General features: G+C 56.8%; 1 protein-coding gene across 4 annotated transcripts in view; it reads right to left on the bottom strand.

Moving 5' to 3' along the window:
* Window positions 1–4,431: 4,431 nt before the first annotated feature.
* UVSSA (UV stimulated scaffold protein A) overlaps window positions 4,432–23,793 on the bottom strand; it is a 32,270-nt gene continuing 12,908 nt past the window's right edge. For 2 of the 4 annotated variants that reach the window (XM_058546524.1, XM_058546525.1), the window contains exons 8-14: window positions 18,572–18,683; window positions 11,558–11,702; window positions 10,944–11,069; window positions 10,016–10,199; window positions 9,388–9,499; window positions 6,455–6,629; window positions 4,432–4,707 (exon numbers count right to left, since the gene is read on the bottom strand). In XM_058546524.1, the coding sequence (XP_058402507.1) occupies window positions 4,614–4,707; window positions 6,455–6,629; window positions 9,388–9,499; window positions 10,016–10,199; window positions 10,944–11,069; window positions 11,558–11,702; window positions 18,572–18,683 (948 nt within the window). In that variant the 3' untranslated portion in view covers window positions 4,432–4,613. Of the gene's footprint in view, window positions 4,708–6,454; window positions 6,630–9,387; window positions 9,773–10,015; window positions 10,200–10,943; window positions 11,070–11,557; window positions 11,703–18,571; window positions 18,684–23,793 lie in introns of those variants that run through there. The other 2 variants (XM_058546527.1, XM_058546526.1) reach the window with 2 other exon arrangements.

The following is a 23,793-nucleotide window of genomic DNA, read 5'->3' as shown; positions in this document are numbered from 1 at the left end:
ATGCAAAAAGCTCAGTACTTCACACAACAATTCCAAGCAGCGACCACTAAAAGTCACTAAAAACAGTGAAAGAGACACAAGGGAATTAAATATCCATTTAACACAAAAGAAAAAAGTACTAGAGGAAGAAAGAGAAAAAAAGACAGAAAAATAGAACAATGGCAGACATCAATTTTGACTTATCAGTAATTACGTTAAAGGTAAGTAGATTAAACACTCTGTTCCAGCAGCGGAGACTGGCTGAAGAGATTAAAAAACATGACCAACTATGTGCTATCTATAAGAAACACTTCATATTCAGAGATGTAATGAAAGTAAACGGATGGAAAAAGACAGACCATGCAAACAACAACAAAAAGATACACTAATATCATACAAAAGAGCCCGTAAGACAAAACCTGTTACTAGAGACAGTGAAGGCCATGTTATAGGACAAAAAGATCAATCCATCGGGAAGAAATAACAAGTATAAACCCATATGCACTTAACAACAGAGCCCCAAAATACATGAAGCAAAAACTGACAGAATTGAAGGGAGAAATAGACAATTCAACATTAACAGACGGAGATTTCAATGCCCCACTTACAAGAATGGACAGGACACCTAGGCTGAAGATCAGCAAGGAAAGAGAAGACTCGAACAACACTATCAACCAACTCAACCTGTCAGACATGTTCTGTGACAGACAGGTCAGAGAACACTCAACAACAGCAGAATACACATTTTCTCAAGAGCACACAGAACATTCCCCAGGATAGAATATATGTTAGGCCATAAAATAAGTCTCAAATTTCAAAGGACTGAAATCACACAAAATATGTTCTTTGGCCACATGGAAAGAAATCAGAACTCAAATAACAGAAGGGAATTTGGGAAATTCAAAAGTACGTGGAAATTAAACAACAAACTCCCATCTAATCAATGGGTAAAAGAAGAAATCACAAGAGAAATTAGAAAATACTTTGAGATAAATAAAGATGAAAATATAACATACCAAAACTTAAGCAATGAAGCTAAGGCAGTGCTTAGATGAGACTGATAGCTATAAACACCTACATTAAAAAGAAGATAGATCTCAAATCAATAAGCTAATCTTCCATCTTAAGAAACTAGAAAAAGAAGAGAAAACTAAACTCAAAGGAAATCATAAAGATTATAGTGGAAATCAATGAAATAAAGAATGATAAAAAAATAGAGAAAATCAACAAAACCAAAAGTTGGGCTTTGACTAGATCAATAAAATTGATAAACCTTTAGACTGATCAGAAAACAGAAAGAGCAAAGACTCAAATTTCTAAAAACAGCAATGAAACAAAAGACATTACTACCAACCTTACAGAAATAAAAAGAATTATAAAGGAATACTATGAACAACTGTGTCAGCAAATTACAACAAATAACCCATGAAACGGACAAATTCCTAGAAATAGACAAACTACTGAAACTGACTCAACAAGGAACAGAAAATCTAAACAGACCTATCACAAGCAAAGATAATGAATTACTAATAAAAAAAAAAAAAAACTTCCCTCAAAAGCCCAGGACCAAATGGCTTCACTGGCGAATTCCACCAAATGTTTAAAGAATTAACACCAATCCTTCATAAATTCTTGCAAAAAACAGAAGAGGAGGGAACACTTCCCAACTCAATCTGTGGGGCCAGTAGTACTCAGACACCAAAGCCAGATGAAGACATCACAAGAGGAAAACCACATCTCATGAATATAGATGGAAAATCCTCAACAAAATACCAGCAAACCAGGTCAAGAGAACAGCAAAATACTAGCAAACCAAATGCAAGGACATGTGAAAAGGATCACATCATGACCGAGTGGGATTTATCCCACAAATGCAAGGGTGGTTCAACCCACGAACAGCAATCGACATCAGACACCACATCAACAGAAAGAAGGACAAAGCCACACGACCATCACAGATGCAGAAAGGGCACCTGACAAAACCAACACCCTCATGACAAGAACACTCATCCACTAGGATTAGAGGGGAACTGCCTCAACCTGATAAGGGGCATACACAAAACCCACAGCCGACATCACACTCCATGGTGATGCCCTGAAAGCTCTTCCCTCTGACCGGGAAAACAATGGGGGTGCCGCTCCCACCACCCTGACACTCAACTGGGAGCTCCAGCCAGGGAGGTCAGGCAAGAGAAAGAAATCAAAAGAACCCAAAATGGAAAGGAAGAAATGAAATACTTCTGTTTGCAGATGACATGACTGTGTGTACAGAAAATCCTAAGGAATCTACACACACAGACACATTAGAATAAACGAGTTCAGCAAGGTTGCAGGATACAAGACCAAACTACAAAGATCAGTTGTATTTCTATACATTAGCAGTGAACAATTCAGGAATGAAATTCATAGAACAATTACATTTACAATAGCATCAAAAAGAATAAAATACTGTGTAATAAATTTAACAAAATAAGTGCACAACTTGTACACTTGAAACTACAAAACACTGTGGAAATAAACTAAGGACCCAAATAAACAGAACGATATCCCAAGTTCATGAATCAGAAAATTTAATATTAAGATGACAACACTTTCCAAAGGGGTCTGCAGATTCAACAGTCCCTATCAAAATCTCAGCTGCCTCTTTTTTTGCATAAACTGACAAGCTGATCCTAAAATTCAAATGGAAATGCAAAACAACCTTGAAAAAGAACAAAGTTGGAGGACTCACTTTCAGATTTCAAAACTACCACCAAGCTACATTAATCAAGACATTGGCATGAGGAGACACAGGTCACTGAGAGCCCAGAAATAAACTCACACATTTATGGTCAACTGACCATCAGTAAAAGTGCCAAGATAATTCAACAGGGAAAGAATAATCTGTTCAACAAAGGGTGCGGAGATAATGCAACATCCACGTGCAAAAGACGGAAGTTGGACCCCTACCTCACACCATATACAAAAATTAACTCAGAATGGATCAAACACCTAAGTTTAAGAGCTAAAACTATAAAACTCTTCAAAGAAAACACAGAGGTAAACCCTCCTGACCTGTTAGGCAATGGGTACTTAGATACGACAAAAAAAGCACAAGGGACAAAAGAAAAAATAGACAGACTCGGGTTCATCCAAATTAACAATTTTGTGCTTCCAAGGACGCTATCAAGAAAGTGAAAACACAGAATGGGAGAAAATATTTGCAAATCAAATAAAGGTCTAGTATCCAAAACAATAAAGAACTCTTACGAATCAAAACAAACAATCCAATTAAAAATGGGCAAAAGATCTGAATCAACATTTCTCCAAAGAAGACACACAAATGGCCAACAAGCACATGCAAAGATGCTCCATATCATATCAATAGGAAAATGCAGATCAAAACCACAGTGAGAGACCAACTCACACTCACTAGGATGGCTGAAGTTAAAAAGACAGTAACAAGTGCTGGCGAGAGCATGGAGAGACTGGAACCCTGCAGGGTGGTGGGCATGTAAGGTGGGGCGGCTGCTGTGGGAAACAGTTCAGCAGTCCCTTGGAAGGTTAAACCCAGGTTACCACGCAACCCAGGAATTCCACTCCTAGGTACAGACCCCAAAGAAATGAAACTATATGTCCACACAAAGACATGCACACAAGTGTTCGTAGCTGCCTCATTCATAACAGGCAAAAAGTGCGATCAACCCACATGTCCATGAGGAACGGATACACCAAGTGTGGGGCGTCCACACAATGGAGTCTCGCTGGGCATCGAGAGGGAACGAGTTCTGACACGTTCTCCAGTGTGGACGAACCTTGACAACACTGTGCTGAGTGAAGGACACCTGTCAGAGAAGGCCCTGTGCTGTCACGGTTCCATCCATATAGACTGTCCACAACAGGCGAATCCAGACACAGACAGCAGGTCGGAGGCTGGGGCTGGGGGTACGTCCCCATCAGGGGACGACAGGCTCTGGACTCAACGGTGTGGGGGTCAGACAGCACTGTGAATGTACTGCCGCCGCTGGGCGGGCCGTGTGCTTCAGAGGGCGTACGTCCTGGCACCGGGTTACATCTCAATAAAGTGGTTTCAGAAAACAGAGTGAGATTGTTCGCCACCATTGACGGTTACCCTCACCAAGTCCTTTCCTGAGCTGGAATGCAGGTGCGACAATGTGAATGGTTCACTTCCCTTTGCGTTTGGGTTAAAAACAATATTTACATAAGAATGTGGGTTTTCCTCCGGCTCCTCTGAGCAGTTGCCCCCCAAGGAGAAGGTGGGGAAGTGGGGTCCGAGGGCCCGGCACACACGTTCCACTGTTGTGTGTACATTCCCTTGACTCTGAACCACATCACAAAATGCACAAACGGCCCCCTGGAGACACGGCTGCCCAACTCAACCCCCAGATTCCAAGGGCCTCTTAGGCAGGCTAGACCTGTACCCTAGAAGGCAATGGCCACCACAGCAGGGGAGAGACCATAACTCTGGGGCATTTTAATTAGAATATGCACCATTTCCTCACATTAAATATAAGCAGTGATAGTGGCCCTGGTTACTGCCCAGACCCGCATCTGCTCTCCCATCCTAGTGCGCTGGCAGAGAGAGAAGAGGAGTGGATGACCAGAGGGGACCGCAGCACACGTGGCCCAGCCCTCTAATTCAGTGCATAGTTGAACTGGTTTGCAAACTTCTCATGCTTCTTCCGATCCATCTGGTTCATGGCTGTGACCACCCTCTGCACGGCTGCCCTGTGTGGAAAGCAAAGCGAGACATGATCAGGGAGGCCCTGGCCAGGGCTCTGGGCTCCTGACCACAGCCTGGCTGAGACCGGGCACAGGGCCTGGGGCGGCTGCCGCACTCGGACCACTCGCAGACCCCGGAGGGGTGACACAGCTCTCAAACAGCTGGAGCTGGCCTGTTCGGAGCCAGAGACCACACTGGGCGGCTCTGCCCCTGAAGTGGCCTTGGCTGCGCCCTGGACTTCTCCTGTTGCCTCCCAGAGCCCTGAAGGCAGCTCCCAGGATCCCCAATCTTGCCAGCAGCAGGCTGCACCCCACAACGATGGTACAGCCTGCCCAGCAACCAGGTGGGGGCAGCGTGTGGGCAAACGCAGTTAGGAAGCGCTGATTTAGACTCTGCCCAGCTGCACACGGAGCGCCACGTCCAGAGTCAGGGGAAATACTTAGGAACACGCAGCACACACACACCGACGGGCAGGTCAAGTGCATCTCACTGCCCAGCTTGGGTACTGTGACACGGGCGTCTGGACTCGGCAGGGCCTTGTGCCTGAGGCTGCTGAAACCACAGTAGTGACACCCCGTGGTCCCCGAGTGCCTGGGGACTGCTGGGTGTTGCTCCCGGGGCTCTACTGCCCTTCGAGGGGCTCGGTCACCACAGCCCTCCTACAAGGAGAGCCCCAGGCCACACGCTGCCTAGAGGAGCCAGCTCTTGCGCCCTGCGGAGGACACGTGGAGGCCCCTTGACAACACTCCTCCTGGCGTTGGCACCCAGGGGGCCCTTCACCCTGGCTGATCCCCAGGAAACTGGCCTCACACTGGGGGCCACACCCTCCTCTGGATGCCGATGGGCAGAACTGGTTGCAGTGCGGAGCCCATGGGCTCCGTGTAGGTGCTGAGAAAGCCACCTTCCTGTCCAACCCCACTCAGGCTGGGTCCATGGAAGTGACACTGGCAGGAGGGCAGGAGGGGCCTCCTCTGCCTGGTGTGCAGAGCTGAGCGCCTTGAGGGTGTCCTGGCAAGAGAGCCGGCCTAGGGACCCGTCCTGACGGACCAGTGCCCGCAGAGTTGTGGCCTAACCCTGAAAGGGGAGGCCGCAGCCTCACGTGGTTTTCTAAACAACATGCCCCGTCTTCTAGCAACACCTTGAACACAGTAGGTGCCTCTGGCCGACCACAGCAGCGGGATGGGCAGTGGGGCTGCTGGGCTGGTGGCCTTTCTGCCATGGCCTGCCAAGTCCCCACCGGCCAGGCTGGGCTGGGGAGATCCACCCGACCTCTGGCCCCCAGGGCCGGCACCTGAAGCAGCATGAGGCGCACCTGCCCCCCTGATAGCACCGGCCGAGCTCAGCTGGGGCTGTGACCCCTGTCCTGCCAGCCTTAGAAGTAACAGTCCTCACTGAGGGCATCACCTGCACAGCCCTGGGTACTGACTACGAGAGGCCCAGCCAAGCCAGCGCCCAGCCCTTGTGAGTCAGCCTCGGGAGAGAGTGACTTGGGGCTGGCTCTCCCCACCCCCGCGGCCAGTGAAGCCCATGCGGGAAGCCGCGCTTCTGTCTCCCTGGGGGCAACCAGCTCCAGGCTCCACTCCTGAGGGGCCCGCCGCTGGTGGGTGGTGCCCGTCCTGCCCGAGGGGCTGGCAGTCATGGGGAGAAACTTGCGGTAGAAGGGGAGCCAGGGAACTCCTTGGAGCTCAGTGGACTCCCGCCCAGCACCCCAAATCCAGGGGCGGGGGCGGGCCCTTGGCGAGGGGCTCTTACTTAGAGAAGACTTTCTTCGAAATGCGGGCGCGGGCGGTGTCGGCCTGCCGCTTCAGGTCAGTGAGGCCAGGGTGCTTCCTCCTCTTGCCTTTGCCTCTCCTGCTGGACCTGGACGCGCCGAGATCCACCCCCGTGGCCACCTCCACATCTCTCATAAACTCTGGGTCCTGCCAGCCTGCAAACAGACGCCGAGATCTCAGGAAACCCCGGTACCAACCAGAGCCCCTCTCGCCTGAGCCCCGACCCCTCCCTGACGTTGGAGCCAGCCTGGCTCGCCACTGCTGGCCGCTGGCCGTCTCAGGGGGCCGAGGGCAGCACGGAGCTCCTCCCCGCCACACTGACCCCTCAGGCAGGAGGGCAGCTGAGGCCGGCCGCCAGAGGCCAGCGCCATCCACAGGCTGCCGCGTCACTTCCCCGCTGCGCTGTGCTCCCCCAGACCCCCAGCGGTGGCAGCCAGACCCGTCCGCAGGCTGGAGGGTGGGCTGAGGGGTCAGGGCAGACCGGGCTTTCCTCTTTATGGGCCCAAAGATAACCTGGCCCCAGGCCTCAGCAATGAGAGCATCAGCTCACCTAGACAGCCCTGCTCTCCCCGCCATTACAGCCCAGGCCCTGCGGGCAGCAGGAAACCCTGCTCTCAGGGAAAACGTCACCTCGCCCTGCAGAGCCTGGCCTCACCAGCCCCAGGCTGCGGCACAGCCAGGCTGGGGTGCTCATCTGCCAGGACTGACGAGGCATCAACTGTCCTCATGGGGCAGGGGGACTCCCAGCCAGAGAGGCACAGGCATCCAGGTTCAACTCCTGCCCTGGCAGCTACTTCCCGTCTCCGTCTCTGCTTCTGCCTCCCTGGGCGGGGGCCGGGCTGCCTCTGAAAGGCCAAGCACGGGTCCACGAGACATGGTGTCGGGCCAGCCTGGCTGGCTCAGGAAGACCACCCAGGGTAGGGACGTGACAGCACAGCATCCCCTGCACCCAGACCTGCAGATGCCGACCCTGGCTGGAGGAAGGCTGCTGGACACGCCCCACGCTGACGGTGCCCACCACGCAGACGGGAAGCTCACGGGCCGGGCGCAGGGGACCGGGCTGTGAGCAGACCCACCCAGTGAGGGCAGAAGCCACGTGCCCCAGATGGACAGATGGCGAGGCCGCCCCAAGTTGATTTTTTGAAGTGAAGGAATATGGGGCTGCACAATTCAGATAGAGGAACGATTAATCCAAGATTAAGGAAAACTGTCTAAACAGTTTATCTCCCAGTAATAAGAAGGCGTCACAGTTTAGGATCCTAGAGAATGGAGCAATTGTTTAAACACAACGGGAAAATGCCGGCACCCAGTGGAGATGGAATGAGCATCTCAGGAAAATGAAGGAGCAATTTAAAAGCCTTTGAAGAAAATCAATAGATGCCGGGGCGCGTGGCCTTCCTGCGTGCTGACGCCCGGAGCTCCGAGCGCACTGTCACCGAGGTGAGCGCCAGGGAAGAGAAAATTGGCCTGCATGCGAGGGAGGCGGGATCGATACTGTCGTTAGTAAAGAGACGCTATTTCACATCTGACTGGCCAGCCCGGCCCACGGCCGCAGCCGGTACCTGTTGTTAACAAGCCGCAGAGGCTGCAGAGCCAGATACTCTTCAGGCTGACACAGGAAGAGCCACTCAATTTGCTCCTGAGTGTGAGCCACCAGGGAAAGCCTCGCCCTGAGGATTAGCGGGTCAGGGCCCCTCCCTGTGGCCCCCCTGTGCCGGCCCCGGGCACCGACCCTGCGTGTCAGGCTGAGATCTAATATTCGTCTCTTATGACAAAGGGGCAAACCCCACAGATGACACACATGGCCGGCTGGGACCCTCACGTGCACACCAGCGCTGCCCCCATGGACACGGCCACCTCCACCTCCACCGGGGCTCTGGGCCCCCACGCATGGCCCTTTTCAGGAGATGGGGCCCGAGGCAGCCAGGGCTCCAGACCCCAGCCAGGTGTGAGAAACCACGAGATGTCAAGACGGATCAGGGTTGCCTCGGTGGCCCCTCTTTCCCCGAGTGTGCCCACGTGCAGCCCTGCCTGTGACAACCACTTTTGTGTGTCACCACCCGGCCCTGCTGCTCAGGGGTTCTCTGGAGACCAAGCGGCCACCAGCCCGTGGCATGTGCCCAGAAGACAGCGTTGACAATGCACCAGGAGGAGACGCATCCCCCAAACTATCCTGAGAACAACATTCAGGTGGCTGAAGTCTACTGTCTACATGGCCTGAAATTGGCTTACTGGGCAGAAAATGGGGAGCCCTGAGGAGGACCCTGGAAGAGCACTCTGTGGAGAGCCGGGTCCCCGAGGCACAGAGGCTCAGCCAGACCTGCCTGGACCGTGTAGCCAGCATGCTTGCCTTCTGCCCAGACGCACGCAAATGCATGCACAACACACACGTGCACATACACGACACACAGCACACAAACACTACACATGCATACAAGACACACAGACACGAACACACGCAGCGCACACGCATGCACACACCACGCATGCACACGTGCACACGTGGTCCTCCTGCCTGCCATGTGGAGGGCTCACGGTGGGGCGGGCCTGAGTGAGAGCAGGGTGAGCTCTGAGAGGGCCTGAGCCGGCTCCTCTACGTGGACAAGATCCAGACGGCTGGATTGTCTTCCCTCAACTCATTTATCTGCCTAAAAAACACGACTAAGAACCCAAACAAGCGAACAAATGATGAGAGGCGGCTTCTGCCGTGGCTGTGTCCACGTCTGCCGTCAGGAGCTCTGGGAAAACCTGGCCTGACCAGAAGCCTGAGCGTACCCTGCCGTACTGCTGTTGTTACGATCAAGCCAGAGGCAGCAGGTGGCCACGCACAGAGATCACACGGCTGCCCTGGTGGCCACCAGGGTCCAGGACTGTCCCCCGAGGCGGTGCTGCCCTCCACCCCCCCAGACCTACCTGGGCGCCCCGCCTGCCTCTGTAGCTGCTGCCTCTGCTCCCGGGCCCTGTCCTCCGGATGGAGGGGCCGGCCCACGTCGTCTCTTGGGATGATCTTCCCGTGGAACGGGCACTATGGCAAGGACGGAACATTCTGATGGCAGGAGGGGGCCGGCCGCCTGCCATTTGTGCTCTGGGGGAGGCTGGCCCACACGGTCCTTCAGTCACACACCCCTCAAAGGAAGAGCCCTTGGGGCGCCACCAGGATGGAGCTGGGCGTGGAGGGGAGTCTGCCTGAGTCAGTCTGGCTGAAGGGTCCCGTGCAGTGCAACGGGAGGCCTCTGTGGACACAGAGCAGGCTCAGGATGTGCTGTGCAGGGAGCGAAAGCAGGAACAGCGTCCTGGCCTGGAGAGCATCCCAGGTCCTGAGCCCAGACGTTAGGCTCCAGCCCCGGGCAGCAGGCCCCAGGCACGATGCAGCTGCAGCGGCTAAGTGATTCCTGCCAGCCAGCCACAGACAAGCCCTTCCCGGGGAGGGCGCCCCAGCCTAGGGCACTTCCCGCTGGCCACCCCATCCTGGCCCAGCTGGGGCCCGAGGCAGCCATCCCCACATGCCCGCAGCCCTCGCCAGCCTCGGCCTCCGCCTCACCTTCAGCCGGTCTTGGCGCTCGCAGAGCCGGCCGTCGGGCCTTGGGGCACGGCACCGGTGCTGCACGGGCTCAAAACTCCCTGCGAAGGTGATATGGCGGCTGCGGAGCATCTCCGAGACGGCAGCATTGTTCACCTCTGCATCCACCTCGCTGGGCTTCCAGAAGCGGTGCTCGGAGTCAGATCTGCAACGCAAACCAGAAACTCAGCCGTCCGCAGAGAGGCACTGGACAGGGCCAGCAGCAGGCCTGGGCTGGGTGCTGAGGAGGGCGCTCTGACTCTGGAGGCTGTCCCAGGCCTCACAGGACAGACAGGAGAAGCCCACCGGAGCAGGGGTGTGCAAAACTTCCCTACTGGGCCAACCTGGACCTGGCAGGAGGCAGGGCTGTGGGGGCCCACTCGGCAGCTGTGCTCCATGACGGGGTGACGGGTGGACAGATCCACGCCCCCTCGTCTTGGCTCTACAGAGGAAAGCAGAGGCCTGTGCAGCGAGGGGGGCGGCCTCCCAGAGATTCCTTGCAGAATCCCAGGCCTGACCTACACAGAGGTCCGAGTCAGAGGACCGGAGAGTGGCTGAGACAGGGACAGAAGCGCTGAAGGATGTGAGGGCTGGGAAGGCCCCGGACCCTGGCGGACAACCTTCCTGGTGTGTGACAACTGATCACTGGGAGGGTGACGCAGACATCTCCCCAAGGAGCAACAGGTGGTTCAGGAGAGTCCAAAGGCTTGAGGGCATGGCTCCACAACCCCATGCACCTGCGCCTGCCAGAGCCCGTGCTTCACCATCAGCTCCACATGGGGTGAGGGGGGGGCACCCAGAGGGATGGTGCCGCAGGCTGGGCCACACTCCTGGCTGTGTGTCCACTGGGGGAAGCCTCCACCAAGCGCACGCAGGCGGCCCAGAGAACCACAGCTGCGTCTGCACTCACTTGAGGATCTTCCCGGCTGTCGGCTGCTCCTGGCCCCAGTAGCACAGGTCCACTCCGAAGGGCACGATGGGCGCCCGGGCCCGCTCTGCCGCCAGCTTTGCAGCCTCCTCTGGTCCCAGCGGTGCCCTGGAGGGGCCACAAGAACACAGCAGGATGCACTGACCATGCACGCTTGGAGCCAGCCACAGCCACTGCCTCCCCTTCTCGCTCTCCACACTCCCCGGGCACAGGCCTGGAGCCCCGGGGTCAGCACACTCAAGCAATGACCTCTGCCCCCTTCAGCCCGGGCTCCAGGGCAGCTGCTGAGGCCCTGCGAGAAACCAGGCCCCCAGCCCTGGTTGTCCCCAGAGAGCCATGCAGGAAGCTGGCCTCACATCTATGGTCCTCACCCCAGGCCTGGGGGTGCCCTGATGTCCGCCCTCAAACCCCAGAGCCTGGAGCCCCCTCCCTGGCTGATGCACCTGTGCTGAGGCCCCCAACGTCCCCCACAGCCCCTGCCCTAAGCAGACGCTGGCAGCTGCCCGCCCAGCCAGGGGTGCACACCCGTGGCTGCTTTCAAGGAGCAGCCTGAGGAGGCCAGTGCTCTGGGCAAAACTGGGGCATCTGGGAGTCACCTGGGGCTTCGGGGCAGGGACGAGAACCAGCGGCCCCGGAGACGATGCAGCTGGGCGGCAGCAGAGGTGGGGTCGCACGCCTCCTCGTCCCTCCTCGTCCCCCTCCTCGCCTGCAAGTCCTGTGCGGCTGGGTCCTTCCTTAGCCCTGGAACAGAGACGTGTGCTCCTGGCCACTGTCCCCACGACCCCGAGAGACCCCTAGGGGGCACTGTGCTCCCAACCCCTGGTGAGGGAACAGTGGTGACCAAGTGGTTATGATACGGCCCAGGTGTGTTAAGTGCAAAATCCTCCAACAGCCACAGCCGCACGCCACAGAACGCCTGCCCTGCCGCCAGCAAGCCAAGGCCAAGATGCTGGCAACTCACCGACATCCCCACCGGAGATGGCCAGAGACAAGGCCATCAGGCCACTGACCTCTGCAGGCCAGCATCTAGCTCTGGGTCCCCAGGGCAGGGTGAGGGCCGACTCCCCGACACTACTGGACCCCACTCACTCAGCTCCCTGGATCCACTGGCCTGCCTGTGCCAAGGCAAGGACCCCGGTCAGCTCTTAGGCCACCCCCCTCAGGGCCCTCCCTGACCCCTGGCGGCCCCTCTCAGTGGGGAGCAGAGGCCGCACTCTCCGGTTGCTGAACGAGCTGGTGTCCCAGGGCTGCAGAGGCGGCATGGGGCACCAGAGCCACTCCAACCCGAGGGCATCGCCTGCTCCCCACATGCCCTCTAGCAAAGAGCGGCTCACACCTCGAGGGGTGTGAACTGACAGGGAAGCCGAGATCCGAGAGCACGCTGCCCTAAAAGAGAGAAAAGAAACTGAGCCACATGTCCCGGGAGACGAGAGGACAGAAGTGCACGGCATGCTCACTCTCCAGGAGCTGAGGGAATATGCCGGAAAGACAGAACTCAGGAAGAGGAAGTGAAGAGGGAGAGTTCTTCTAAGGAAGGTGACGGGCAAGAGGGGAGACAATGACTTGCCAGATGGGCTGAAGGACAGAGAGATTGGGTGAGCGTGTGTGCGTGAGCAGCAGGCGACCCTGGCAGCCCCGGGGGGAACGGGGCACCGGGGGCAGCTCGCACAGCTCAGAGGTGTGCAGGGCAGACGCACGGTACCAGTGTCCTCAGCACTGGATCCCAGAGGAGGAGAAAACGTCACTGGAGCATAGGTAACAGCTGAAAAAATAATGAGCCCAACTCTCCTGGAACTTGAGGAAGACTGAGAGGGCTCGCTGAGCGCCAGGAAGGAGTCGGAGGGAAACTGCGGCTGGTGCCGCTACAAGCACATCCAAAAACAGGAAGGATGGAGAGAGACCTGGTCCTTCCCAAGACATCAACATCCTGTCGACGTCGGCACTATAACAGAACAGCAAGTGCACAAATGGGGAGGTTGTTCTGAGAGTGCTGGAGGAAGACACTCAAACACGGAGCGCTACGCCAAGCTACGCTGTGGCTGCTGAGTGCCGGTGAAGGACGACGACCTCGTGCACATGAGACCCGCACGGGACCGCGTGCAGATCTGTTTTGAAAACACTCTTAGAGCAAGTAATCAATCCGCCCAGAAGAAAAATAAGTTCAGGAGGGTGGGGCCAGACACGGGGGTAAGCGCGGTAAACGCCTTTGCAGAGCTGACTGCTGCTCCCTCTCCCCACCATAGTCAGAATTAGGCAGGTGTCCAGATGAGCCAACGCAACGGGGTGGCGGGAGACCAGAGGGGGCGAGAGGGCACTACAACACGAGTCTGGTGCAGGCACAGTGGAGACACTGATAAACTACACAAATAAATAGTGAATGCTAACTAGAAGTACGACTCTTTAAAAAGTTAGGGATAACCATCAGAAAAATAAATATTATTTTATTTATGGCTAACGAATAGTTTTAAAACTAGCAGAAGAAAAGTTAATCTAGCAGATGAAAGGAGGGAAAAAGAAAAAAACAAAACAACAGCAACAACCCTGAATCAGAGAGCAAGTGCAGTCAATGGACGCATGCAGTGGGCTGGCCGACTGCAGCGGAAAACAAAGAAACAACGAATTAAATGGAGTAAAGTCAATCAAGGGACAGACTCTGAGTAGTTTAAAAATATTCAGCAATTTGTTTTCTATACAAGACCCACTTAAAACAAATGGTCACAAAGTTGAAAATAAAGGGATGAAAAAAGACTTACTACGCAAACAGGAACCAAGAGAAAGCTGAGATAACAGTTAACGTCAGAACAACTGGATTTCGAGTGAAAAAGGAAGATAAAAGAAGGAACGTATGAAGGCGTCACCAACAGGAAGGGGTCTGCGCCACGTGAGCAGCTCCGGAGCCTACAGCTGAGGTGGCTTCGTGGACCCTCCCCGAGAGGCAGTCAAACAGCCTGGCGGGGAGCTGAGAGGAGACCACGGCACTTCTGAAGGACCAGCATTGCCCAGACTGTGTCCTTGGGCCACAGAGTGACCGTCAGAAGGAGCCAGACGTGAGAAACAGAGACAGATACAAAGTACTTCACGCACATGCACACACTCCTACGTAGACTCACTGAACACGTGCAGACCGACTTGTTTAGAGTCTTGCTGAAGACGTCTCTCTCCACTATCTACCCGCACAGACGCACGAATAATCCTGGATTTAAGGAGAAAAATCACAAGGGAGATGACACAGCACTGAGAACCGGACACCAAGGAGAGTGCCTCCTGACCACGCAGGGAGCAGGGCCTCTTGGGGAAGGCGGAGGAGAGGAGGGATGGAGGAGAGAAAAACCAGTAAGAGGAGCCAGGCCAATGCTGACAGTGCCCGGCTCCCTGGGGAGGGTGCCTGCCACTCTGGGAGGGGCAGCATCTGCCTTGGGTGCTGGCTCTCTGCAGCAGGGGTCAGCCTGACACGACCCAGAAAAGGCCACACCCGTCGTCACTGCTTTGCAAGGGTGGGCAGCCTGGCCCCCACCCATTTCTGTACCCGGATTCTCGGCCACGCTCGTCTGCCTAGTGCCACCTGTGGCTGCTCTGCAGAGACAGCAGAGGTGGGTGCTGCCACGGGGCACCCATGTTTATGCTCTGACCCTTCCCAGAAAATGCCCTCCAGACACCCTTCAAGCCTGGCACACTACCGTGCGAATGTGGGGTCCACCCCAATTTCTTGGGTTCCTGTGGCTGAGAGTGGAGGGCACGAGACAGAGCCATGCAGAGTGACTGGGTCCACCCTTGGCCACCTGGAAGCACCATGAGCTCTGAGGCCGAGCTCAGGCGCACGGGGAAGACAGGCTGGGAGCCCGACCCAGCTCTGTCGTGGACACAGCATCCAGATCCAGCTCACACAAACTTCCAAATGCCCCCATGCAGGACGCAGATCCCGGGCGGTCAGCCCCACACGCGTGCATGTGCCGTATGTGCCCCCGCCCAGTGAGGGGGTGAGACAGATGAGTGGACGTGGTAGCGTTCAGACAGATACAGTCACAGCCAAAGGATCAGCGTGAGGATCCCCAGAGTTACAAGAACGAAATATATTTTTCATTGATTTGTTGTTTTAAACCATTAAAAAGATGGGCGAGCGTGTTCGAGCAGGGTAAATACTCGGGGCACTAAAAACACTGCCATTTTCACTTTGTTGTAGAAAATCAATCTCACTGACGTACTTTCAAAGCAAAAATCCAAAAAGCAGACGGCACCCTCGGCCCCAAGCATGTACTTGCAGGGAGGAGAGCAACTTCTGAGAAAGAGGACACGCGTCTCGGCCAAACACCACCAGCTGCACCCTCCCGGCCGCGGGCGTCGGACCAAGTACAGGATCTGGGCTCAAATCTCCCACGGTTGCTTTTAGAAAGATTCATAAAAATGCCCAAATCCCCCTTCTGTTTAAATGGACCGAGGGCCGCCCATTTGCCTGAAGCACCACAGCAGCGCCGGGAGCGAGCGAGCACGAGATCGATGGCTCGCGGAAACGGGGTGGCCAGGGCGCCAGCAGAGGTGGGCTGCGCGCCTGACATTATTGATTCCACCCCGCGCAGCTGGCCTTGTAATTAAAATGTAAATTTGAGGAAGAGATTATGTCCTGACAGAAGTGCCAGGATTAAGGGGAAGATAAAAGCCCTTCAGTGAAAATGCAGAGAAAGAAACGAGGAGGAGAAAGTGCCGGTCTCCTTGTGGCGTGGACTGAGAGGGAAGCCACTGCGGATGCTCCACGTTTAACTGAAACGACTGCGACGGGATGCGAACTGGCCTCATGAACTGGCCCACTGCGTCCTCCGTGTCTGCAAACCTCCAGAACTCGCTCTGCGAGAGGCGGGACGAGGCCGGCGCCCCACCCCGCATGCCCATCACTGCCCCACCCGGCCTGAGGGCAGCCCCTCCACTCCGCTTCCCAGCAGCGTGACCTGGGGTGTCTCGGGGGGCGGAGCCTGACACCAGAGCAGAGCCCCGGCCTGGAGACCAGTCCCACCTTCATCCTCTGCACCTGCCCAGCGCCCTGGGACCCTCCTTTGGATCCGGCAACCCTCGGCCAGGCAGGGCAGCGGCTGACCCGCCTGCAGAGCCCCTGCGGTCCTGGGCTGCCACACTCCACAGCCACATTTTCTCACTAGACTCTGTCTAGAGAACACAAACAAACAGCGCCCGGCCCAGACCCACGTGAGACATTGTCACCATCCAGGTTAGAAGGTCGAGAGCCACTCAGAGGGAGCGGTGAATGAGCAGCAGCACAGCTCCCGAGCCCAAGGCCAGGCATCACCTGGGCACTGTGCTTGGGGACACAGGCCCTGCTGGGCTGCAGCCTCACTGGAAGCGGATGGTCAGACACCGGCGATGGAGACCATGGCACAGTCGAGAGCCAAGTGCCACAGGAGCACGGGGTAGGGGGGTGGGTATCCCGGGTCCCTGCTTCGAGGGACAAACACCTGCAGCCCAGGCAGGAGCGGCAGTGGTCAGATGAAGCTCACACGGGGACAGCTTATCTCTGCGGCCGTGCCTGAGGCCATGGCTCAGCTGGCAACACCTGGAGGCGTGTTCACCCGCCGTGGCGCTGGGCTGGGCCGGGCGCCCACCTGCGCCTCCCCGGGGGCTGGGGCTTCCTCGCAGCATGGCAGCCCGGGCTGTCCAAGGAGCATCCCACGACCAGGGCGGGCCACGCGGCCTTTACACCCAGTCCTCTCTGCTGGGATCTGGGTCAGCAGGACGAGCCACCTAGGTTCAAGGGAGACCAGAGGACCTGCACCGTCTACAGCCTGGCCAGGGAGCGGGGCAGCTCTGCCACCTCTGCTGACGGCCGGCAAGCACTCTGCCATCTGTGCGCCCACCTCTCGGTGGTCAAGTGGGGGCGGTGTAGACAGACCACACCAGGGACAGTGGCTAATGGTGGTGTTATTATTACCAGCCACCGAGCACAAGCCAGAGGCCAGAGGAAACCTCACTGGCAGGACGTGCAGAGGGCCAGGCAAAGTGCCTGTGGCGAGACGACGAGCCGAGGGTCAGAGCCGGCTCCCAAACCCCAGAGGAGGAGCCCAGGGCCTCACGGCCACGCAGCTGGGCCCCTGCTGGGCACCAGAAGGGGTAGAGGACGAGGGGCACAGACAGGCCGAGGGGTCTGGGCAGACGAGACTGCCCGGCACAGTGACAAGGAGCTCAGGCAAGGGCCATCGGGCTCCGGGGCTGCAGCACGCTGGAAGAGCGGCTGGGGGCTGAGCAGGCCACCCCTGCAGGCCTGCCCCCGCTGCCCACTGTCCCACCCCAGCCGAAGGAGGGCAGTCACTGTGCCTGACGCATGCCTTAGCACCTCCCGAGTGCCTCGTGGGTGGGCTGGGGGACGGCGTCCTCCAGGGACCACAGAAGACGATTTCCGATGCGACGGGTTTGAAAGAACATAGATCAGAGGGCATGGGGTGGTGGGAGGGGGCAGCAGTCAGAAGAGACCCACAGGCTGAGAAGGGCAGCAAGGCCGGGGCACGGGGTGAGGCCGGAGGGGTCGGGGAGAGCCAACCCACCAGGCCTGTCCCTGCCGGCCGTGGCCCCTGGAGGCCTGGCAGCAGGGACGGGTCTGGCAGCAGCCCCAGGCGTGCAGATGGCAGGCGCGGAGTAAACAGGGCCGTGCAGACGGAGTGTCATGAGGCTGGCCGTGCTCACTTGGTGTAACACTCCTGATGGGCCATCCCTTTGCACTCAGGTTGTCTAATCATCTAAATCCTTTTAAAAAATTTACATTTCATCTTTCAGACTCTGATCAAATCAACTTGTCTATTCACCACAAAAGCCACAGGTCTTGTTTTCATTTGCTTCCTCTGGACGTGGGGTGCTGCCCCCACACTCCTTCTCCCTGGAGGGCCACAATCCTGGGGTGCAGAACGTGGCTTTTGGAGGTTTTTTTGAAAAGAAGAAAACTAGGCAGGAAAGACCAGTCACAGGCAGTTGGCATGACGTGGCTCCGTGTCACAGAATAAACGGACTTCCTGGACCGACACTGAGTCTTCAGTCCACAAACGGTGAGGACACACGCCGCCTTGCTTGTGACACCGCCAAGACACGGCGACTGGGGAGCAGGGGAGCCAGAGAACATGGGGCAGTGGCCTCCTGCCATCGGCTCCCTCTCACCCCAAACGGCCGTCGCTGCAGGAACCCAGCCGCCTGCCCACCGACGCCTCCCCGAGTACAGGAGCTGTGTTCACTCTCTGTCCAGGGGCCCATCACCCCTGGACTCGCTCCCCAGTGTCGAGACTCTGCATCGAGTCAGGGCCCTCGAGGCCTCTGCTCTGTGTGGACAGCCTGGCTGTGCCCACGGGGACTAGGGGTAGGTCCTGCCCGGCTGGGGGACAGCGGGAGCCCGGCCTCCTACTCAGGCACAAGAGGAGAACGACACGATTCTCAGTGAAAGCAGCTCTGCAGTGTCACGGGACAGGGCCGCAGTGAACTTCAGGACCACATGGCTTGGACTGGGGGACACGCAACATGGCCAGCCCCTACACATGGTGGGCCCCAGATCCCAGACGTGAGGTCACGCCCCGAGGGGCAGTGTCCTGAGTGGGACCCCTCAGGGCACCCCCCACCCCGCCACTCACCGTACTCAGGCCACAGGTGGTCGGGGATGCAGGCCTCGTACCCCTCCTTCTCCGGGACCTCCACAAAGTCCTCGTCGTCCTCATCCTCATCCTCGTCCCCCAGGGCTGCCGTCTGTGGAAACACCCCGAGACCTGTGCGTGAAAACAGCAGGCAGAGCCAGAGACGCCTGACTCTACTCTGTGGAGCTCTCTCTCCCAGCTGGGGTGGGAGTTTCAGCCGCGCCGGATACATTTAAGATGGTCTCCAAGCCTAGTCCCCTTCCAACAATCACACTGGCCCTGCAGCCCTCCTCTGGCGGCCGTCTAGAGTCCAGTCCAAACCACGACATGGAAACCGCCCAGCTGCGAGCCTGCTGAAGTGCATGCGGTGGGCATCGCCGCGCAGCCTCGCGGAGCACACACACTTTCAAATCCCCGATGAGCCAGCAGATCTCCCTCCGACGAGAGGGAGACGGGCCCTCCTCCTGGGAGCAGCCGCGGGCTGTGTCCAGCTTATGCCAGGCCAGCTCCCCACTCTGGCCTCTGGTGATGCCAGTATGACCACAGCACTTCTGCAATATTCCGTCTTTAACAATGACTTGTGAAAAGCCACTGAAGAGTTTCCTTTGGATGAGACCACCTCCCAGGCGCCGGTCAGTGTGGTGCGGTTGCCCACGCTGTACCTGGAGACAGCCCATTGCCACCGAAGAGGCAGGGCCACCTCCGTCCCTCCCGCCCAAGGACCTGAAGAAGCAACACCTGGACCCTCCGCCCTCTGCCCCGTCCCGTTCCTGGGCAGCACCCAGCCCGGTGGGAGCAGCCAGGACTCTGAGCAGGGAGGATTCATCCACGCGGGTCAGAGGGTCCTCTGTAAAGCAGGAGGGGGGCTGCCCCCTGGGTGACCAATGGCCACGCTCACATGCCAATGTGCCAGGACCACCTACAGCAGGAGTCGGCGCCCGCGACCAGCCCTGCCCAGACAGCCCTGCCACAGAAAACTCCCCCAGGCCTGGCTCAGCCTCCCTCTCCCACACCCCCACATTCTTAATGACCCCACACAGCCCCAGGACGGGGCATGGGGGGAGCGACCCCCATGGTGACCTGTCCTTCCTGAGAGGGTCAGAGTAGAAAGGCACCCAGAAGCCCTGCCCCACTGCCAACCGCACCCAGAACACTCAGGCTGACTCAGCCAAACCAGGGCGCCGTTTCTTGCCTCCAGCCTCTCAGGCCAGGAGGGGGCCGCTGCCCCCAGAGCAGCAACACCTGCCTCGGTGCCACAGCCAATTCCTGCCCCCCTGAAGGAAACATCCAGAAGGGAGACCCCTGTTGGACGAGCACCAACCAAGGGGACCTTCCAGGCTATGAGAGGCAGAACCACATGACACAGCCTCCACTTCTGAAGCCCTCGACAGCCACACCACAGAGGCACAACCTCGGCCTGGACAGAGAAGGATTGAGCCTCCCAAACCCACTGACCCACAGGCAGGAGCCATGTGCACGCCCCACGCCCAGCCCACAGCACCCCCAGCTGCCAGTCACCAGAGCCCGTGGCGGCCAGGGGCCAGGGGCATCAGCCCACACCTGGCCGCACCTGCGGGACCCAGGAGCCGGGCTGGCAGCATAATCAGATGCAAATGCACTTGTTTAGGTAGAACCTGCGGCCGTGCATCCGGGAGCCTGGGAGACATTCATCACTGGAAACAGTAATTTTTGTTATCAGTCTAACACTGATCAAAAGGGAAGCCTGTCTCCACCGCTGACCTGTGAGGCGCTCCAATTATACTCTTTGGAAATGACAGGGGCACTTAACTCCGGGGCCGAGCCAATGACGCCCATCAATCACGTTTGAATACCAATGAGCCGCGGACCTGAAAATTATTTTTGTACAGAATCTACCAGGAATTTATGAAAGGTGGAGAGCGGCCCAAGGTTTCGGGTATTACGGTTCTCGGCTGGTGCAGCGCGTTTCAAACACTAAACAGAATTTATGTGTTAATTTTCTAAAAGGTAGACGTGGACTGGGTGCTACAATGCGTAACACACAGCGCCAGGTTTAAATATGGGGTCATTTTCATAAAATATTGCGCTTATTGCGCACACCCTTGAATTTCAGCAGGGACTTTTATTAAATTTTCATTTCCTAAAAAATATTTAGCTGCTTAGCTAACCATTAGGAATTACACCTTCTTTCTCCCCTAAACTGAACTAAAACTGTTTATTCCCGTGATTAAATATGGAGGCCTGGGCTCCTCTTTGTTCTTACACTAGCACTGCTAAGGCCAGCCAGGGCTGCACACGTCTCCACCACGGCCCGCGTCCTCTGTAAACACCTGGGGGCCCCGTCTGGGGCCACACAGCTGCTGCGTAAGGTCCCCGCGGCCAGCCCTCCAGGCGGAACTTTGCTGGGACAACCCTGGGGCTCTCTCTGCAAGAGCCGCACAGCGTCCACTTCTGCACCTGAGCCTCAAGTCTTTAGCGGCTGGAGTCACCACTCAAACTACGCAACGCAGGACTAGGCACTCTCAGACTGCATTCGAGCTGGAAGCTCCCATGCTCCAGTCTAGTTCATGTGGGGTGCCCTCGGCTGTCTGAAAACCCTGGAGCACGCAGGGCCCCTGGATGTCTGGCTCTGGGCGCACTGCATACCAGGGAAGGCAGGACGCCTGAAGTCACGACACAGTCACGGCTACTGTGACACCTGTGTGACCTGCTCAAGGGCCACACACCAAAGGCCTGTTCAGAGAAAAGAAACAGCACCAGCCAGGCCACACAGTCCTCTCCAAGACCCTGGAAAGGGAGCACAGCTCGGGAAAACCGAGGCCCACAGGAAAAGGTCCATCTGTGCTCAGCAAGGGGCCAGTCCAGTGGTTCGAGGCAGCAGTGGTGGCAACCTCCCCTCAAAGTCAAAGATCACAGATTGGGAGGAAGCCAGCACTGGGGGGTGGGAGGGCAGAGCAGGGGCATGTGGACACTCAAGGATCCTGGGAAGGAGACCAGGCCCTAAGGAGGTGTCCAGCTGAAGGTGGGCGGTCTTCAAAGTGGGGTCAGACTTGTGAACTGTTCTCAGGAGCAGTCTGCAGGGAGCTGTGTCACAGTCGCAGTGACACAACGCACAACACGGAGCACCAGAGAAACTGTACCTGGCCTGGTCTGGGGCTCTGCCAGGCTGGCTGCTCCCGGGCGTGCGCCCGCCACCCCTATCTGGTGAAGTCCTCAGGCAGCTGGTCAGACCCCTGAGGCCAATAGGATGCCTCCTGTGCGTCATGGAGGTCTGGGGAGAGGGCCAGGCCCGCAGGACTGGATGAGAGCCTCCCAGATGCGCAGCCCGCGCGCGGCGGCAGGGAAGCGCAGAGGAGGGCTCCGGCCCCCTGCGGTTTTATACAAATTGACTCTCAGCCACAGTTAAAAGGATTTAGAAAAATGAGCCTCGGCAATCATAATTAAGCAAGCAATAAAATGGCTAAAATATACAACGCAATCAGTTTACAGAAGTCGGGCAGCGAGGTTACTAATTACTCGAGAAGGAACAGGAAGAGTGGCCTCACGCCGGAGCCGGCTGCCCGCCAGACGCGTGCCCAAGATACAGCTGAGGCCGTTAAATAAATTTTGTCCGATCTAATTAACTGGGGCACAATCTCAATTACTTTTCACCCAAGAAATCACTTTTGTTCAGTTTTTTATGTGTCTGTTTCCCTTTTCTTAAAAAAAAAAAATGATGTAAAGCCTCGTCAGACAAGTGAGCTCCAAGCTGCATTTGTCTTTCAGTGGCTTGATGGCCATGCATTTAAAACCCCATTCTATCTTATAAACCAAAAATTAAACGTGCTCAGCTGTGATGGTCGTCATTGCATCTGCTATTTATATGCTAATACCCTCCCTGGAAGGCCGCGCAAATTGCCCAACCAGGCCAATATCTCATGTGCATCTCCTGCTGCGGGACGCACCTTTAGAGGGCAGAGGGACGGCACAGCGCAAGCTGACCACGGCAAGCAGGCGGGCACAGGGACCTATGGGCAGCACCGCCAGGGCCCAGTAAAGCCTGCTTGCACACCACTGACTGCGATGAGCATGTCTGTGACTCTAAAGGAGAATCTGAGAATGATACTGAAGCAAATCACCATGTTCTAGAATAACTTCCCTTTCTCATCTGATCTAAATTGGCCACAGGAGTCAGGTTCTGAAAAGGCCTTGCTGTGCAGTGCCGCATCCAGCCTGCTGGGGGTGTGAGAGGTGGCTGCCTCCACTGCGGGGTCAAGAGATGCCTGGAGGTCAGTTTCCAGGGCAAGGCTGGGGCCAAAAGCTCTGTTGGGTCTGTAAACAGCCGGACAGATGGGTAAGGGCACTTCCATCAACCCATCGTGGGATGGTGGCCCAGGCAACACAGGCCAGGCAGCCGAGTCTGTGCTGCAGCCCAGATGGACAGCCCTCTCCTCCCAGGTGGCCAAACTGGGGCTTGCTGCTGGATTTGGTGTGAGATGTGGCCTGGGTAGAGGCTTGGAGCCAGTGCATTGGACTGGGAGTGGCCAGAGTGAGTGCACGCACAGGGAGCAGGCCATGTTCTCACCTGGACCGCCTGTACTTCACACCTGGGCCACCTGCACATCTCACCTGGGCCGCCTGCACTTCACACCTGGGCCGCCTGCACGTCTCACCTGGGCCTCCTGTACATCGCACCTAGGCCACCTGTACTTTACACCTGGGCCACCTGCGCTTCACACCTGGGCCACCTGCACTTCACACCTGGACCACCTGCATGTCTCCCCGGAGCCACCTGTACTTCATACCTGGGCCACCCACATGTCTCACCTGGGCCGCCTACCCTTCACACCTGGGCCACCTGCACTTCACACCTGGACCACCTGCATGTCTCACCAGGGCTGCCTGTACTTCACACCTGGGCCACCTGCATGTCTCACCTGCGCCGCCTGCACTTCACACCTGGGCAGCCCAGACCTCACACCTGGGCCGCGTGCACTTCACACCTGGGCTGCCCGGACTTCACGCCTGGGCCGCATGCACTTCACACCTGGGCCAGCTGCACTTCACACATGGGCCACCCACACGTCTCAGCTGGACAGCCTACACTTCGCATAAAGCAACATCACATGCAATGAAGCGCCCAATCGCTTCATGGTTAGAGCAGCCTCTTGCTCTTACTCAGGAGGCTCTCACCCCCTGCGACCCACAGAGAAAGCTAACTCAGGAGTGGGAGAAGAAAGCACTCAACACTTGCTCCTCCAGGG

The sequence above is a fragment of the Diceros bicornis genome, chromosome 8, assembly GCF_020826845.1.
Source record: "Diceros bicornis minor isolate mBicDic1 chromosome 8, mDicBic1.mat.cur, whole genome shotgun sequence".
Lineage (NCBI taxonomy): Eukaryota > Metazoa > Chordata > Mammalia > Perissodactyla > Rhinocerotidae > Diceros > Diceros bicornis.
This window is presented reverse-complemented; position numbering and strand designations above follow the sequence as displayed.